This window comes from Chaetura pelagica, unplaced genomic scaffold (assembly GCF_000747805.2).
Source record: "Chaetura pelagica isolate M959 unplaced genomic scaffold, ChaPel_1.0 scaffold57, whole genome shotgun sequence".
Classification (NCBI taxonomy): Eukaryota; Metazoa; Chordata; class Aves; order Apodiformes; family Apodidae; genus Chaetura; species Chaetura pelagica.
In genome coordinates this window covers 1,933,830-1,951,455 of record NW_009954217.1, presented here as the reverse complement: position 1 = coordinate 1,951,455, position 17,626 = coordinate 1,933,830, and the positions used below count along the sequence as shown (strand labels likewise).

Sequence of the window (17,626 nt, the reverse complement as noted above, 5' to 3'; positions counted from 1 at the left end):
CAGGAATGGATGTTTTTTATTAGTTGGTTTAGCTTGCACTTCTCTAAATCTTTCAAATAATTTTTTCTGCTTGCTTTTCCTTTATTTTCTGTTCCATCTATGCACAGGCTCTGTAACACCTTGGTTTCATAGCTGTGGTGTTCTGAAGGGTTTCTTCAGGTCTGAGAAAGTTAAGGAAATCCGGGTGAAAATCCCAGATAGGGTGGCGGTGTGGAGACGTCTTCCCTGGGCAGCTCTCCTGCTTGCCTGTAGCTTCTGAAGTGCTAAACACAGGGTTGAGGAGGCTGTTAAATAAGTTAGTTTGCTATTTTTGTCTGTTTTGGCTTTTTAATGGAACTGCCATGCATGCCCGTATTTAACACCCCGTTTCTAGATTACTTACCCAGAGAGATCCAAAAGAATATTTTCCAAGAAGCGTAACAGTAACCATTTTATTAAGAAGAAACCGGGAACTTACATAGTAATACTGCTATGCTTATCCAAAATGTTTCACTTTTGTGAAAGACTGTTGCACCAGTAAAAACAACAGAGTTAATTATTAGAACGGGTATGTGTTAATGAAAAGTTTATTTTCCCTGTTATGTGTGGTTTTCATTGCAAGAGTGTTCTGTCTGAGCTTTGGCAGAAGCTTAAAGGTCCAGCTTTTGTTGTCAAATCTGCCACTAGTTTATTGGGGTTTGTTTTTTTTTTGTGACTCTGGACAGAGCATGTCACTTCCAGGCTTTTGTTTCCCCACTGTTGAGGGGGAGGCAGGAGCTCCTGCCTTCACAGCCTGAAGGACTGTCTGCTGCTTCTTGTTGCAGACAAGCTGATGGCCGGAAGGTCCTGCGCTCCAGCATACGGGAGTTCCTATGCAGCGAGGCCATGTTTCACCTGGGAATACCAACAACCAGGGCTGGCACCTGTGTGACCTCTGACTCAAAAGTTGTCCGTGACATCTTTTATGATGGGAATCCAAAAAGTGAAAGGTGTACAGTTGTTCTGAGAATAGCTTCTACATTTATAAGGTAAAAGCCTATTTTGTTGTTTGTTTGTTGTTGTTTGTTTATTATTATTATTATTGTTATTCTTTTAAAAGCAAGCACACCAGTCTTTTGAAAATACCATTTTAAGTGTATTTCTGTATTGGCACCATTTGGATGTTTCTCTTTCTGGAGGCTTGGAACTCTTGCTGGGCTGTGAGAAGCTAATGCTCTTTGTCCAGCAGATGGGATGAGCTGATGATGCATTTGCACCCAGACAGATAAACACTAAAGATGGTAGCCTGGCAGAATGAAGAACTAAGTTCTGCAGACCTCAGAAGAGATCTTTCATATTTATGCCTGCACAGGCTTTTTAAAATGTTGATAGTAGTGGTGAATTATATCTCTGTCCTTAATTCCAAAGCTATTCTAAGGTAGTACTGTAAAATTTGGGTATATTTACCCTGCCTGAGGAATGTATGAGGTTCCTGCTCTGACACAAAACATTAGGAGTTTAAGGAAGTTGCAGTGGTTCTTGTAAAATAACAGAATATAAGAGGAAGGTGAGGCATAAGGAGTATGTGCAAATATATTGTATGTATATGTACATGTGCATGCTCTTGTACATGTGTATGTACACATATGTGGAAAACTTATCTTGTTTTAAGTACAATCTAGTATTTTCAATAAGTCCTATTTCTGTGTGTTTACTCAGGGTAAGAATTTTTCTGTAGAATTGCTTGTAAGAAACTTTAGCTGGTCCTCAGTACTGGCTTAGAGTCTTGACCAGTCAGTTTAGTTACACAGGGATGGATGTGCTTCCGTGTGTTGAGTCTCTGAGCACTGATAGGTCCAGTGTAGGAATCTTGTGGGTCTTTTCTCTCAGGCAGTTAAAGGATTGGGATTAAACTCAAGAGATCATGTTGTGTTATTGTTGCAACAACTGTAGATATTTTTATTCCATGTAATCACAGGTGATGTTACTAGCATCAGATAATGCTAAACCATGTTTTTGTTATTTTAAAACAGATTTGGTTCTTTTGAAATTTTTAAGCCTCCTGATGAATACACAGGACGCAAGGGTCCCAGTGTTAACCGAAATGATATTCGGATACAGATGCTTGATTATGTGATCAGCACTTTCTATCCAGAAATCCAGGAGGCTTATTCAGACAACAGTATTCAGAGGAATGCTGCTTTCTTCAAAGAGGTAAGAAAGATGAGATTCTCTTTGTAAATCTATACCAGTCATCTTTAGGAACTTCATCTGCAAGCACAGATGACTGGAGGTGTTTTAATACCTTGTATCATCCGATTGCCTGGACCATTATTTTGTTTGGAGAAAACACTCCTAGTAGAGCTGCTTATCAATGAAAGCAATGTTGATCTGGATCAAACCAACTGAAGTGATTTAACCTTTTTAATAGTAAAACATGATTTCCTTGCTCTGGGAGAGCTTCCCAAGACTTGTCTCTGTTTGCTGAGAGTGTCTTAGGCTGCAATTCCAGCCCCGACTGCCAGGTGATGAGCTAACTGTACCAGGACATAGCTTGCAAGGCATCATCTTGTGTGATGCTGAGGGCACTTCCTGTCTTCCATTGTCCAAATTACAAACAGGAAGGTAGACTGCAAATCACACTAAATTCAGGCATTAGAACTGAAATGTTTAAAGGCAGTGAGGATTTGCCTGAGGAAGCAGGAAAGCCTCCAACTTTGGGAATGATAAAATTAGGTGAGATAAATATGTCTTGGATGTGGTGTAGTATCTGGTCATTCTGCAGTGGTCTGAAAGAGCGTCTGGATGATGTCTCAGAGACCCATTTTGAATTAATTTTCCATTACTGTACACATTTAGATCTTAGCAGTTACTGCAGATCCGTAATAAAAATCAGAATTATAACATCAGTAAATGTAGAATTGCCATTTTCTCTTTTAACTAAAATATAGCTAAATAAATTGATATCTAAGCTTTATCTCCTGAATATACCTTTTGCCTCACTGTTGATGCTGTGTTGCTGTTCTTGACATTGATCTTCTATTGCTATATTCCTTTAGCTCAGTGGGCAAAGAGGGAATTTGGGGTCAGGGAAGATGTTTCTCTTCATGTTTTAGTGCTTAGTATACAGTCATGCTACTCTTGCAGAAGGGTTGCAGTTTGAAATTACTGGGGAGCTGTAATAAAGGCTCTGATTTAGGTCACCTGAAGTTCAAATAATGGTACAACCCAAACAAAAATGTTATAACTACTCCATCTTTGAGTGGTGCCCAAGCTTTAATTGCTTTCAGATGTTCTCATTAGCAGGATTTCTTTTTTACCAGAACACTGGCACTGTGTGATGCATTCATACAAAGCCATCCAGCAGTCATGAATTTCCTTACACCTGGCATGCTTTCCTCCCAACGCTAGTGACCTGGATTTTGTTATTTTTAAGTTCTACCATCTTCCTGGCTGAGAGCCACTGTGCAGGGTGTGTGTCTGCCTGATTTGTGCTGTGCCAGTAATCGGTTTGGGACACATGTAGCTGCTTAGAGAGCTGCTTTCTCTGTTAACTACCTCATTTTTAAAACCTTAATAAAATGCACTTGCACTGCAGCTGGAGAGAGCAGTTGCTTTAGATTTCTGTATGTTGATAGCTGTTACGGAAGATGAGTGATTTTAGCTATGAAAATAGTTCTATTTTGGCAAACGGCTACATAAAAGTTTTTATTTACAACAATTCAGTGAAGTATTTTGAAATATCCAGGTTTATTTAAAAACCAGCTTAACTTCCTGAACTTTAGTTTTTGTAGGGCATATCTAGTTGTCATTGACAGGTGGGCTACTTTAATTGCTAAAACTGTTTTAAAGTATTGCACTATTTATTTTAAGAATGAGCACATGGAGTGATTACAGTCAAGGATTCCACAACAGTAACTCTCAGTTAGGCAACTAAAAAGCTCTGGTGAAACATTCAGTGAAGAATTGCGTTTAGATAAAGAATATTTTTACGTAATCTTATTTCCACTCAGCAAACTGAAGGAAGTGCTTATTGGTGCTAAAACTTCTTAGCAGGGTATAATTTTTTGTGTAAATCACTCCTACGTACCAGGCAAACCAAAACACTGACTTTATATTGGGCTTTGTTACATTTAGTTAATGTTATTTCATAGAGTTTGCATATGTGTTCTCTTGCCTGTAATTAGAAGTCCGTAAAATCAGTAGTAAGCAAAAGAATGTATTTGTGTAATGTCTAGAATAGAAGGCAAGCCTGGTGTCAAACAGTTTACCTCATTTCAGTGTTTTCTCTCCAGTATGTTTTGAAGCTGCCCAGTTGACTTGCAAGTCAAGCATGAAGAGAGAGAGGGGAATCAAAGAGAAATGGGAGAGGAGTGAGAAACAGGGCAGTCACTAACGGGAGGAGAGACACAAGCTGTCCTTAAGAGATGTGTGTGTATGGCAAACTGCCAGAAGCTGCTGCTGTCGGAGCTGTAGCAAGATCAGTTCAGACTAGGAATTGCTTGGAAATATATGAATGTATTGGAAATATGTTGTGTTGGAAAAGTAAAAAAATAAATAAATCTGTCTTTTAGATAACAAAACGGACAGCGAGACTGGTTGCTGAGTGGCAGTGTGTTGGGTTTTGCCATGGGGTGCTGAACACAGACAACATGAGCATTGTTGGACTGACCATTGACTACGGCCCTTTTGGGTTTATGGACAGGTCAGTGTGGCAGTTATTTCGACGGTGTGTGTGTATTTTCTGTGTAGAACAATCCTGATGTTCACAACTGCTTTAATGCTTTAACTCTAGATTTGTGAACACTTTTTATGGCAAAGTAGATTAACTTAGTTGTAGCTGTTCTGTAATTCTTCTTTTCAACATCTTTTAAACTGTGTTCACATAATCTCCTAACTGTTAGACTGTTCTTGTAGCCTGTGTGGTTTCTCAGTGTTTGAGAGAGCAGGAAAATACCTAATGAAATACCTTAGGGAAAAGAATCAAGGAGGAATGTTCCCTTTCAAATATTTTTGTTTCCTAGAGGAAACTAAAGTAATCAAAATAACACTTCTGACAGTACTGGTGTATAACTAGAAGAATGCTAACTGTTTCTTGTTTGTAGATATGACCCTGAGCACATTTGCAATGGTTCTGATAATACAGGGCGATACGCTTACAACAAGCAGCCAGAGATTTGCAAGTGGAACCTTGGGAAGCTGGCTGAAGCTCTAGTTCCAGAACTGCCCTTGGAAATAAGTGAACTCATCCTGGAAGAGGAATATGATGCAGAGTATGAGAAACATTATTTGCAGAAGATGAGGAAGAAACTAGGCCTAATCCAGCTGGAATTAGAAGATGACAGTAAATTGGTATCTGAGCTCCTTGAAACCATGCATCTCACAGGTTAGTGAGGAACATACTATTCAATAGCACATCAGTATCTTGCAGTCAACCCAAAATGCAGTTTTTGTCTTGACCTTATGAGAAAGCCGCCTTGTTCAAGTACGTTGTCATCTGCAAGAGTTAAAAATGACTGGAAGGACCTTCTTGTGAGCTGTGGGGCAGTTGGTCCTTTTACAGGGCTCCCCAGTCTCACTGAGGGAGCGGTTTATTTGCCTCTTCCGAGTGGCTACTTGTACTGCTGTGGGGAGCAGGGAGTCTTAGGAAGGAGGTATGAGACTTGTTCTCCTGCTAATTTATTAGTTGCATTACTCATAGGATTCCCTTTTTCAGGTGGAGACTTCACAAATATTTTCTTCTTGCTGAGTTCATTCTCAGTGGACTCTGATCCTTCAGAACTGGAAGATTTCTTAGAAAAGCTGACAAGTCAGTGTGCCTCTGTGGAAGAACTGAAAGTTGCTTTCAAACCACAGATGGATCCAAGGTAATACTCTGCTTAAATGCTTTTGACCCATGCCTTTTAGTTTCATCATAACCACAATGAACTCTGCATGTTATGTAATATTTGACTGAATTCGGACATTTCACTGTTAAGTAGATGTATCATGATCTACAGCAGTGCAAATTCTTGTGTATTTTGTGACGGGTGAATGCTCAGCAATGACTTGCAGCAATTGGTCCTTGGTCAAAACTTCTTGGAGCTTTTGTTTGGTCCTTTTTTTTCCACTGTCTCTCTGTGGACTAAAGCAATGAGTGTACCAGATAGTGAAGTGGTACAGAATTTATTGTGTTCTGCCAATGTACTGTCAGCAATAACCACCATGTTCTGGGCAAAGTATAACCTCAGTGCATGCTTTATGCTCTGAAAACTGTGTGGTGTTGTCCATGTTCCATTTGATAGGTTGTGTGCAGCACAGCTGCTGTGAGCATTGAAAAATAGTAAATTTTGTTCAGCTGTTGTTTGTAACAGTGATGGCAGCAGTTTTTCACTTGTTGGAGCAGTGGAAAACAAGGAATGAGCATGACACGTGACTTCATAATGCAATTTGTTTTTCTAGCATCTTCCCAGGTGGGAGGAAACAAATTAAAATGGACACGTTTTGGTTAGGGTGTGTCTCTTCCCCCATCCTATCCTGTCCCCCCCATGAAATAAATGTTCCATGAAGGTAATAAACCTACCAAATTCTTTAGCTTTTTTTGCATGTTGATATCACAGTTAACTTGTGGGAAGCAGGGAGCTGAGAAGATGGGCTGGTGTGAAACTTGTTCACACAAGTTTGGTGTTATCCCAATGTGGTTGTCTGTAGTAATTTATCATTTTGGAGCTAATACTGATTATTTGAGTTTTAGTGATGGTACACTAAAATGAAAAGGAACTAAATAAAAGTGGTGGATACTGCTTTCTTAATTATGACTTGCAGTTTTCATCTTCTTTGAGATCATAAACAGATTTCGTGCAATGTGAAGATAGCTTGTGTGGTAGATGAGACAACGTTTTTTTTAAATATTGTTTTCAGGCTTAGAGGAACGTGAAAAGTAGCTATAAGTCATCACTATGTCAATATAAAGCTTTGGAGGGCCCTGGTACTATATTGACTGATTTTTGCCACAGCACTTGGATATAATAGAGCTGGGCATGTCAGATGTGTAGATCAGATTTGGATAGTACTTCTGAATTTATATCAACTTAAAAATCAAACCACCTGTCTTATCTCTGATTGTTCAAAGTAGGAAAATATGATCTGATATAATGAGTTGTCTGTTTTGAGGCCAGGGAATAATGTTTCTTTTTTATTTTTAAATGTGTTCATGGAAGGAAATAAAAATACTTAGTGTGCTTTTATATGCTTCAACTTAACTCTCTTTTTTTTACTTTTTTGCAGTAGTGCAGTTATTAATCCAGAAAAAATAAAACTAGGAGAATATGGAATAGAAAATAAGGTGAAGCTGTTGTACAGCACCAGTTAATATAGACAAATGTAAAAAGATACAATCCTAGTGACACTTGCAGCAGAATGTATATAGTTAGGAATTTAGTATCACAAAGTAATTCTCATTTTGTGATTTAGACTGGCTAAATACACTGTTGACTGGTTATTGCTTAAATGATGTATCTTTTCCCATCTGAGTTGGGTTTTACTTAGTCTCCTTTTCCTTAGTCTCCTTTTACTTGTTGACTGGTTATTGCTTAAATGATGTATCTTCTGAGTTGGGTTTTACTTAGTCCTGGTAAGATTAGTAGGTGTTAGATGCTTATTCTGGATGCCGTTATGGTATTGTTGTAAGCAAAAGCAATGTTAAAACAACAACCCTATGTTTTGATGAAACTTTCATATCTAAACCCAACTGGTAGTTCTGAAAATCTGCTGTCTGCAGTTTGTGTACCAGAGGAATGTGAATTAAACACACTGAAGAAGAACCAAGGAACAGTAAAATTACTGTGATTTGTTACAAATTTGTTCTGTTAATTATAAAGTACTGTTCTTTAACCTTTCTAGTGAAAGGTTACTGTGAATGTTTTCGTATCTACTTTATGGTTGCTAAAAGATGGTTCTTGACAGGCAGGTCAACTTTAATATCTAATGCGTTGTTTTTCTTGTTCCCAGACAACTGTCAATGATGCTAATGTTGGCTCAGTCCAATCCTCAGTTGTTTGCATTAATTGGAACAAAAGCTAATATAAATAAAGAATTGGAACGCATTGAACAATTCTCTAAACTGCAGCAGTTAACAGCAGATGATTTACTAAGCAGAAACAAAAGACACTGGAAAGAATGGCTGGAGAAATACAGGTAAGGTTTCTCACTATTCAGAGCAGTATATTTGTGCAGCATTTTATTTAAGAACAGTGTTCCTGTCTCAAAGCATGTAGGTTAGGAGGGACGTGGGGGACATGCAATTCAAAGTATAATCCCATCAAGATTAGTGTTTGTGTTGCTGTGGAAGTTCGAGGGTATCAGTGTATTTTGTTCACTAGATTCTGGGGAGCAGTGGGGCTTTAGAAATCACCTCACATCTAATATTAAAAGTGCTCCAAGAATGTTGATGCTGATTCTAGTAGAGACTAATTTAATTTGTAACATATTAAATGCTCTGCAACTACAGTTACTGATCTGTGTGTATTTTATCCTTTTACCTTTTTTTTCTGAAATAAAAATATATGTATTAATATGGAAAGCAAGAAGTATTGTTAATCAAAGAGTACCTGTAAAAGAAATCATGGCCAGAAAAAAGTGTCCAGACTGTTTGTACAGGCATAACTTAAAAATCTCAAAGCTCAATGGCAGCAGGAGATTTGCTGTAAAGGAAGCTCCTTAGTAGAGCATTGGTTGTTCCTGCTGCAGGGATCAGGGTTTGAGTCAGGACTGTCTTCCTCATCTGGCCACCTGTGGTCTTGTTCTCCAACAGGACTGAGAGTTTTAGCAACTATTCCTGGTTGATGGGTAGATCAGACTGTCTTATCTGTATCGTATCTCTTTGCTTTTATCAGAACATCAAAAGATTTAACCAATAAACAAATGTAGAAATACTTGAGCCAAGTTCTGAGTGTGAAGCTTTTTGCTGAGCAGACCATGTACCCATGTGAGTCAGGGTGGGGAGGTGTCTTCCTCTGACTTTGAGGACTGAGGCATTTGACTTTAGGTGTCTATTCCTAAAGCCTCAGCAGGGCCTGCTGATGGTCTGTAATGCTGCTTTTAAATGAAGTGGTGTTTTGAAACCTGTTGTTTTGCTGGATTTTAAAAACTGAGAGGATTATAGATGATAAAATTAAGAACTGCAAGCTAAGGATCTCAGGGCAAGGAAATGGGTCGACTTTTACATAGTGATTTTGAAACAAACTAGTTGCTTTCACTTGTTTAATTTCAGAGGCCGTTTGCAAAAAGAAATAGAAAGTGTTAGTAATGCTGATACCTGGAATACTGATCATGTGAAGGTCATGAAATCAAACAATCCAAAATATATCTTGAGAAATTACATTGCCCAGAATGCCATAGAAGCAGCTGAAAATGGGGATTTCTCAGAGGTATGCTGTTAGTACTTAACATTTCTCTAGGTTTGTGTGGATGTGTTGTAGTGCTGTTGATGGCTGACATGATGCTGCACAAGATTCCTAACTGCCCAACATGGCAGAACAGGTTTGGGAATTTGTGATTCGGAATGTTGGTATTATTTTTGAGGGAGCTGTGCTTTTAATGACTGCAGAACAAATAAAGGAATTGGGAATCTGAACTTCATCAGCATTTGTAGGCTGATCCAAGGACAAGATGCTTACCTTTGCTATCTTCTTAATGATGTTTACTTTGGGGAGGCAGTTGGGGATTAGTTTATAATTGTTTGTTGCTGTTCTGAGGGTTGTCTTTTAAAACTGATGGCTTTCATCTGAAGTTCAGCATGTGGATTTTACATGCAGAATATGTGAAAAAGAATTTATTTTGAGAAATTACATAAGAACTGGTATTTGAGACTTGCATTTCAAGTTATTTGAGCCTAAGTTCCATACAGATACAGACTCAGTTATGATTTTACAGTTTTCAGCTTATTTTATATGTATATTGATCATCTGGTTTGTGTTTGACTTGTCTGGAGTTTGTGTATTAAATACAATATACTTTGGTGGAGGTTCTTCTCTACATCATTCTGCCTTTACTTTCTACATCCTCATAACAATGCCATGTTTTCTTTCTAGGTAAGAAACGTACTGAAACTTTTGGAAAATCCGTTCCAAGAAGCAGAAGATTTCAGGGAGCTAAAGGAAGATGGAGAAGAGGAGGGAGCAACAGCTACAGCAGCTGCTTGTACTCAGGAGACCAGGAGCAGACTACCATATTGCAGTAAGCCCCCCCTGTGGGCTTCAGAGCTCTGTGTTACATGATCTTCATAACTGCCTTGTTTTGTTTTTTGCTGTGAGCGGAAGGCTCCAACCCTCCTTCAGCAGTGAAGAATTCAGCAAGGCAAACAGCAAAGTGCTATTAAGTTATGGAAACAACCCTGCATTTGGATGCATCTGGAACAGTCTTCAGCTGTGCTTAATTTGAAGCAATCATGGACAAACCAATGACAATCAGTAGTTCATATACATCAGTAATTTAATTGCTTTGAGGCTGAGTGTCTTTCCTTTATTCATATTGCATTGTGAGTAGAAAGCAATCTTTTCTGTTGAGGCAGGCTGAATTTCAAGCATCCAAATGGAGTTGTTATGTGAAGACAAAAATAGCAAGTCAGGAATCTGATCTGTTTTTGTCTGATGTCTTAACTAATAGTACTTACAACATTTATTTAATGCTTTCTCTATGCAGGGACTTGTAGTTCCCTTTAATGGAGGAATAGATTCAGTGTTGCTTGTTTGAAGCTATGTTTTATTTACTTAATCAGTTCATTTCTTGTGAACCTTTAGATTGATATTTAATCATCTGTTTTCAGAGAATTTGTGCAGACTGGGGTTTGGGGGAGCAGTTGAATTTTTCAAAATACATTAATGGCAGAATTAAGGGAGACTGTACATCTGCACTTGAAAATCTTGGTGGTAAAGTTAATTCAGGTTCACTACGTTTGCATGCAACATGTGCAAATATTTACTGAAGTCACAGGTGCAGTTGGTAAGCCAGCTGACTGGGGCAAGGTCAGTTAGCCAAATGAGTGTGAACCTTCAGCTGCCCCAGTCCTCAAATCCAGGCTCATTGTCTATTTGTGTACTCTTTAACAGAGTCTCCTGCCATCAGAAGCATGCGGGGGGGGGCGTGTTACCAGTTTGTTCACATGGGGCTGAGTCTTCCATTCTCACTCTGTCCTTGTACCTCTTACTTTGCTTCCACGATCTTTGAAAATCTTTACACAGAAAGTTGCTGTTCACCAAGATGGTATGGAGGAGATGGGAGCTGACTTGCTTGTAGGTTACTTATTGATAGTGTTTCAGTTGAGGTTTCAGGGGAAAGTTGGCTGCTATTATTGCCACACCAGCAAAAAAAAGTTGTTCCATAGTTGGTCATTACTTGACTTTGTCAACTTATTTCTAAAGGACTATGTTTCTGGTTCAGATACCTGCAACCTTGGGAAAAGTTTGGTTTAATATAAAGGTTTCTCTTCTTCAAAGAGACCACTGTCTTACACTGTGGGTATAAATGTAGTCCAATAAAATTCTTCCTCCACCCCTGTATAAGCTTGGTATTAGCTCAGGTTGAATTGTGCTCTTTTAAGTCTTCCTACGAGCTATGGAAAAACAGAGAGAACAGCTGGGCTGCTGCTTATCCATGTGTACTAACAATCTGTCCTCCTTGCTACCACAGTAAATAGGTGATGTTTTGAATGTAAACAGTCCTTCTGTCTTGCCTTTGACCTGGAGAAACTCATTCCAAATAATTGTGACAAACTAGAGTCTCTGACAGATATGGCCCTTCCTGTGACATTTTTGAACCCTTTTATATAAAAGCACAAGCTTGAAAGTGTATTTGCCTGGTCCATGGAAAGAGGTACCTTGAAGCAGTGGGCAACAAGTAATGCCACCTGGTTGACTTCTGGAAATAATCCATTTTTGTATCAGTTTCAGACTTGTCATCAGGGATTATCCTCCCTCTGAACTTGAGGATCCCGGAACCAAACTGCTTAATGGAAACATTAGCAGAAAGTCAATGCTGGGTAAAAAGGACTGCAGTGGAGAGGGATGGGGAAGGGAAGTGTGCTGCCAATTTGAAAGACAGTTCAAACAAACTCCCAATGGATTTGCAGAGCCAGTGGGCTCGTATGCTGTGCCTGGTCCAGAAGGGAGTAATGGGGGGAAGCTGCTCCAAGCTGGTCCATATAACCCTGTGCTGATTTTGTTTCTTAATTTCTATCTTTGCTTTTTGAAGGCAGAAAGGACCAGTGTTTTGGAGGAGCTCTGCCCAAGCTTTTATCATTAACAGAATGATCTGAAAAGTAGTGATTTTACACCACACCTAAGGAATCAAGTCTCTAACAGGATTCTGATGTTAGTTTGGAGCGTTTGATTTTAACCACTATTAATAATGGTATGGAGGAGAATGATATTATAACCCCGTGTTTGGACATAGGAGAACTTGAATTAACTACCAAATTATTTTGCATGTAAATATGCAAAGTATTTTGCACCTATAATGCCAAAATCATGGAGATAGATATACTTTGAAATAATTTGCTAGCAATATTTTCCTGAAAAAAGGAAATTGAATGCAACAGTGAGGAAGGAAAATGTGATGTCATTTCCTGCTAAATACATGTTTTGCTTACGTGTAGATCAAGTGCATGAGCGTGAGGAATTTAGGAATGCAGACCCTTGGAGTGGCTGCTGGGATGTGCCACTCAGAGTTAGATTTGTGCCAGATGCAGTGCGTTCACTGGCTCCTGGACGGACTAGGAGGGTGTTCACATAGTTTCACTGCGCTGACCCTTAACTGCTCAGTTTCTCACTGCAGACAATAATCAGTGCTTTGTGTTTGAAGAGTGATCATCAGAAGCTAAATGGAATACTTGTGCTCTTCCAGCACCCTCATTGCAAAGGTGGACAGTAGTTTCAGCTCTGATTGATAGTGAGTTTCTTTGTTCTCATTCCTAGAGCAGTGTGGAAGCAGGAAGTTGTTCAGGACAGTTAGACCAAATTTTGTCCAGGTGAGAACTTTATCTCTTAGCTCAGTTCTTCAGAGAGAAAGGAATACAGCTTATGGCATTTGGGAGTCTAAATACTTGAATAATAAATTGCTTCTTGATTTTTACAGCTCATATTTGCAATAGGTAGACCTGAACACACTATTTTTCATTCACCAAATACTCCATTTGTATAAAAGCTATGGACTTGTGCTCAAAATGAACTGGTGATTCTTCACATCAACAGCTTTCTGTGGGAACACTTGATTAGACCGAGTCTGTGATTGTGTAGCCTGAACTACCTTTGCATAAAAAAAAGTGGTACCCAGATTGCAAAACTGAAATAAGAAGCTCTTGGGAATGGGTCTCTGGATAGTCTCACATGGCAGTGGGACTCTGCTCATGACTTAACAAGATTTCACCATCACTGCTTCATAAGCTTGTGAATTTACAATTACTGAATATTTTTACTGCTAGCCCTTACTTTGGAATGTTGTTTTTTTTTGTTATGGGATGGGTTTATGGTTGTTATTTTGGGGTTGGTTTTTTGTTTGTTTCCAAACAAGTGTTATGCTTTCATTAGTTGTTTTATTTAAAAAAATTAAAAATGAAAAGATGAAATTCAAATATTCTTGTTCATGCCTACTTCCTAAAAGTTTTGCTGTCACCCATCCTGTTTAGCAGACTTAATTCCTTTAGGAAGTGTTTGCTCTGATGGCCAGGTTGTATCCCAGAAACCTCACTTAGTATTTTTGCAGTGTTCTCTGAGCAGTGAGTTTTCACAGGGTCAGTCTCCTGCCTTGCCAGCGATTTTGGTGGTGTGCTTGGAGCAAGAGAAGGACCCTCACCTTTTTCATGGAGAAACCTCCCTCTTCGTTACTTGGCCATAAGACCTATATGCTGACACCTCTTAATTCCAGTGATATAAGAAAGAATAAATCCCATGAACCTGATGTCAACAGATACAGGACGTGATTTTAAACTCTGCTCACAGAAATAGGCCTTTGGGTAGAAAGTGGAGATCCGTTTTGTTATTTAAACTGGATTGAGTAGTTCATGCAGACAAACACCTATATTACATCTTTTCACTTGGCTTTTTATGTTTCATCCATCAGTGGGTTGTGGTTTTTCTTGTGCAGTGGCAGTTCACATTGCTCTCAACTGTACAGTAAGTTCCATTTGCCACCCCCCCTTGCCTCTCCCCTTTGCACCTCTTTTCTCACCCACCCCCAGATCAGCCTTACAGCTGATGGATGCAGCTGCCCCATGATGTAGGACAGGCATCAAAGAACATGAGGGTTAGTGAGAACCTTCCAGACAGACATGAGTATAAATAGTTGGTTTTGGGTTTGTTTTTTTTCTGTTCATAGTAAATAACCAATCGTTGACTTTTTACAGTAGCTGCCTAATTAACAGGAGAGCAGAAAACCAAAGGGTTACCTGTCTCTGTAGCCAAGGCATGCAAAAAATGGGAAGGTCTGAGCTGTTCCCTGCCCCCCCTGCTGCTTCTCTGGCTGGGCAAGGGCCGTGCTGCAGCACTGCAGAGCTCTTGCTGGGCTTGCTGCTTTGTGTAAGTATTAGCAGTTTCAGCAGGCTAAGCTGACCTACAAAGCTTATTTCATGTGTTTGATATTCTGGAGTTAATTAAAAAAGAAATCACTGTTTTAATAATACAGTAGAATAATAGGTAGTTTAAATTATTATTTTTTTAGAAGAAAAAAGTTTTACAAATAAGGATGAGCAATGTAACAATTTTTTAGGTGGAGATCCTGAAGCAGCAAGAGTCAACTATTTCACCAATGGTGGCAAAGCTGTACTGGCTCCCAGGCCTGGTTGGTGACCAAGCAGGTTTTAGGTTCCTCAGTTAAGCTCCCAGCAGGGGTGAGTGAGCTGCACACAAACGAAAAGGACCCTGGGCTGATGCTGGGGGCAGTGCTGGGGGTCAGTCACAGGAGCTTCTACCTCCTCAGCCACTGTGGGCCACACAGCTGTGCAGGGACACTGGCTGGCTGGTGCTTCCCCCTGGCCCTCTGCCTTTCCTAGGTGGCTGTCAGACAGGAAAGCTCCCATCTGAAATGTTATTTTCTGAGTTAACTAATTCAGAGCCAGGGCTGGCAGTAGAACCACTCCTGTTCTGTAAACAGGCTTCTCCCCTGTTCCCTCCAGCCACAGTAAAAGAAGAAAAAAAGAAAAAAAAGAAGAAGAAGAAGAAAAAAAAAGGTAGTAATTCATCCACTTTTAATTACTCCCCAGAAGTGGAGATGGCAGATCCCTTATCAATGACTATGAAGCCAGGGCAAAAGGAGGTCAAGTAAGGAATTGCCCTTCAGCTGCTTCTAACAGGCCCCATATACTGGGAGCAGAGCTGGGTGTAGGCCCTTCACCCTTCTGCCTTTAATGAGGAGTTCCCAGTGCCAAGATGTGGATCAAAATTCTGATCTGCAGATATTTCTGGGTGGCTTTCAGTCCACTGCACTCAAGTCTTGCTGTGCAGAAAATCTGAGAGCTACTGCATAAATTTTTATATTGAACTGCTCATATAACTAAGTTGAAAACGCACTTTAGTATGCACGTTAGTTTTACTAGTTTGAGGTTGTTCTTGGTATTTCCTAACTGTCTTTTCTGAACAAGCAGTCTTTTCCAAATCAAAATTTATTTTCTTGGTGCACTGTCTGGACAGGATGGAGTTAACTTTCCTCACAGCAGCCTGCACGGGGGCTGTGTTTTGGAACTGTAGCTAAACCAGGGCTGATAACCCAGGGTGTTTTGGCCGTTGCTGATGAGTGCTTGCACAGGGTCAAGGCTGTCTCTCTCTCTCTCGACCCTGGCCCAGGGGGCAGATGAGAAGTTCGAAGAGGACCCAGGCAATCTGAATTTGCCAAAGGACTGTTCTGTGGGAGGGGGGCACAGTTAACTTGAACAGGCCAAAGGGCTATTCAGCAACAAAAAGGATGGGGTGGGAGGGGGGAGGCTTTCTTCTTTTCCATACTTCTCTTTTTTTTCAAAAGGCTTTTGTCTGTAAGGAGGAAGGTGATCCCTGCAAGGCTGCACCTGAAGTCCTAACTTAGCTGCTAGATTTGTCACTACATAGATCAAAAAGGATGAATTTGGTGAAAGATCAGAATTACAGAGCTCAGTGTGAGGAAAAGGTGTGTGATGCAAACAAGCAGGAACACTGAAGCTGCATCAAAAAGATCACAGAAGTTGAGGTTGGAACAGATCTCTGGAGATAGTCTGATCTAACTCCCTTAAAAAGAAAATCAATCTTAATAAATGTTTGAAAATTGGAAGAATGTGGCAGGAGTACAGAGGATTAAGAAAAAATAATGCATTGCAAATAATTTAATTTAAAATAAGTCATTTGTTCCATGTCAGTTTAGTGTATCTTTCACCAAGACGGGGAAAAGCATGCTACAAATGCAGCAGTGCCAGGCTAGTTTTGTAACACCACAGAAGAAAACCTTGCAGGAGTACAGTGGGAGGGTGATGAGCAGCACTCACTGCTTGCAGCTGGGATGTATTTGATTTTTAGCTATTGCCAGTTTTGCTTGTCTTTTCTCTGATCATAAGGGACCTCTTCAGAAATCAACAGAGGGAAGGCTGCTCATCTAATGGTATCAGGCGTTTAGCTTAAGTGCTCTGATCACTTTTTCTCTTTTCCTTCTTCCTCTCCTTTCATTGCTGCCTATGTCACAGAGCTGAAGGCAGGCAGGGTGGCCTTCCTTCCTCCAGCAGTTACAGTGGTTCATGCATAAGCTAAAACTTCACCTCTCTACAGTTACCCTGTAGTGCCAAGGTCTCAAACATCAGCTTCTTGCTCCCTGCAGAACCTGCAGAAGCTGCGTGGCTGCTCTCTAGTGGGGAGTCAGGTTTCAGGACAAGGCATCAGTCTGCAACAGGAGGCAAGCTTCACCTTCACACCTGGCCTAAGTTCCTGAAGAGCAAGTCAGGTAGACAGAAAGCTCTTCACCTGCCCAGGCAACAGAAGAGCTCAATCTGCAGGCCACTTGCCCTTTACTCTCCTGTGCTGTAGGACACTCATACCATGAAGCTGTAAGTTCAATTGTCTCTTTTCACATTATACAAGAAAAAAAAAACAAACAGCAGCTGAAAGCAGTAGTTGGCATATACTTGGGAATTAGAATTTGATTCACTTTAGTGATGCTGAATTTCTGGTTTAGGTGTTCTACATATCCCCACAAAATAATGTTTATAGCTTAAATCAGGAACAAGGGAAGTCTAGCATGTGATCCAACCATTACAACTGCTTAAACAGTCAAATATTCCTAGCAGGTCTCCTTAATACAAGGTATTTCTAATTGTGGCCTCTTCCAATTTGACTAATAGCCTTGAAGAAATTAGTTGGAATCATCGAATCATCAAGGTTGGAATCATCAATCATCAGGGATGGTGTTGGCCTTCTTGGCCACCTGGGCACACTGCTGGCTCATGTTCAGCTGCTGCCAGTCAGGACCTCTGGGTCCCTCTCTGCTGGGCAGCTCTCCAGCCATCAAATTGGTACTTATGTCTGCCTGAACATTTGTATCTCATACTCATCTCTCAATGGTTTTAGAAAGTATCTGTTAATTTATTTCACATACATGTATTTACACTGGAGGAAATTCACAGCACTGAAAATACAACATTTACACATTCACAGATATACAGTTTTGCATTCTCTCCCCTCTT

The 17,626-nt window shown here is 40.0% G+C and overlaps 1 protein-coding gene across 1 annotated transcript; it reads left to right on the top strand.

Annotated features, from left to right (window-relative positions):
* Positions 1-807: 807 nt before the first annotated feature.
* On the top strand, positions 808-10,214 carry LOC104393874 (selenoprotein O). Its single transcript, XM_010003396.1, has 8 exons — positions 808-1,007; positions 1,992-2,172; positions 4,533-4,663; positions 5,064-5,344; positions 5,675-5,825; positions 7,948-8,133; positions 9,209-9,365; positions 10,029-10,214. Exons 1-8 carry the CDS (start codon positions 865-867, stop codon positions 10,212-10,214), a joined length of 1,416 nt encoding a protein of 471 aa, XP_010001698.1. The 5' UTR covers positions 808-864.
* Positions 10,215-17,626: the final 7,412 nt, after the last annotated feature.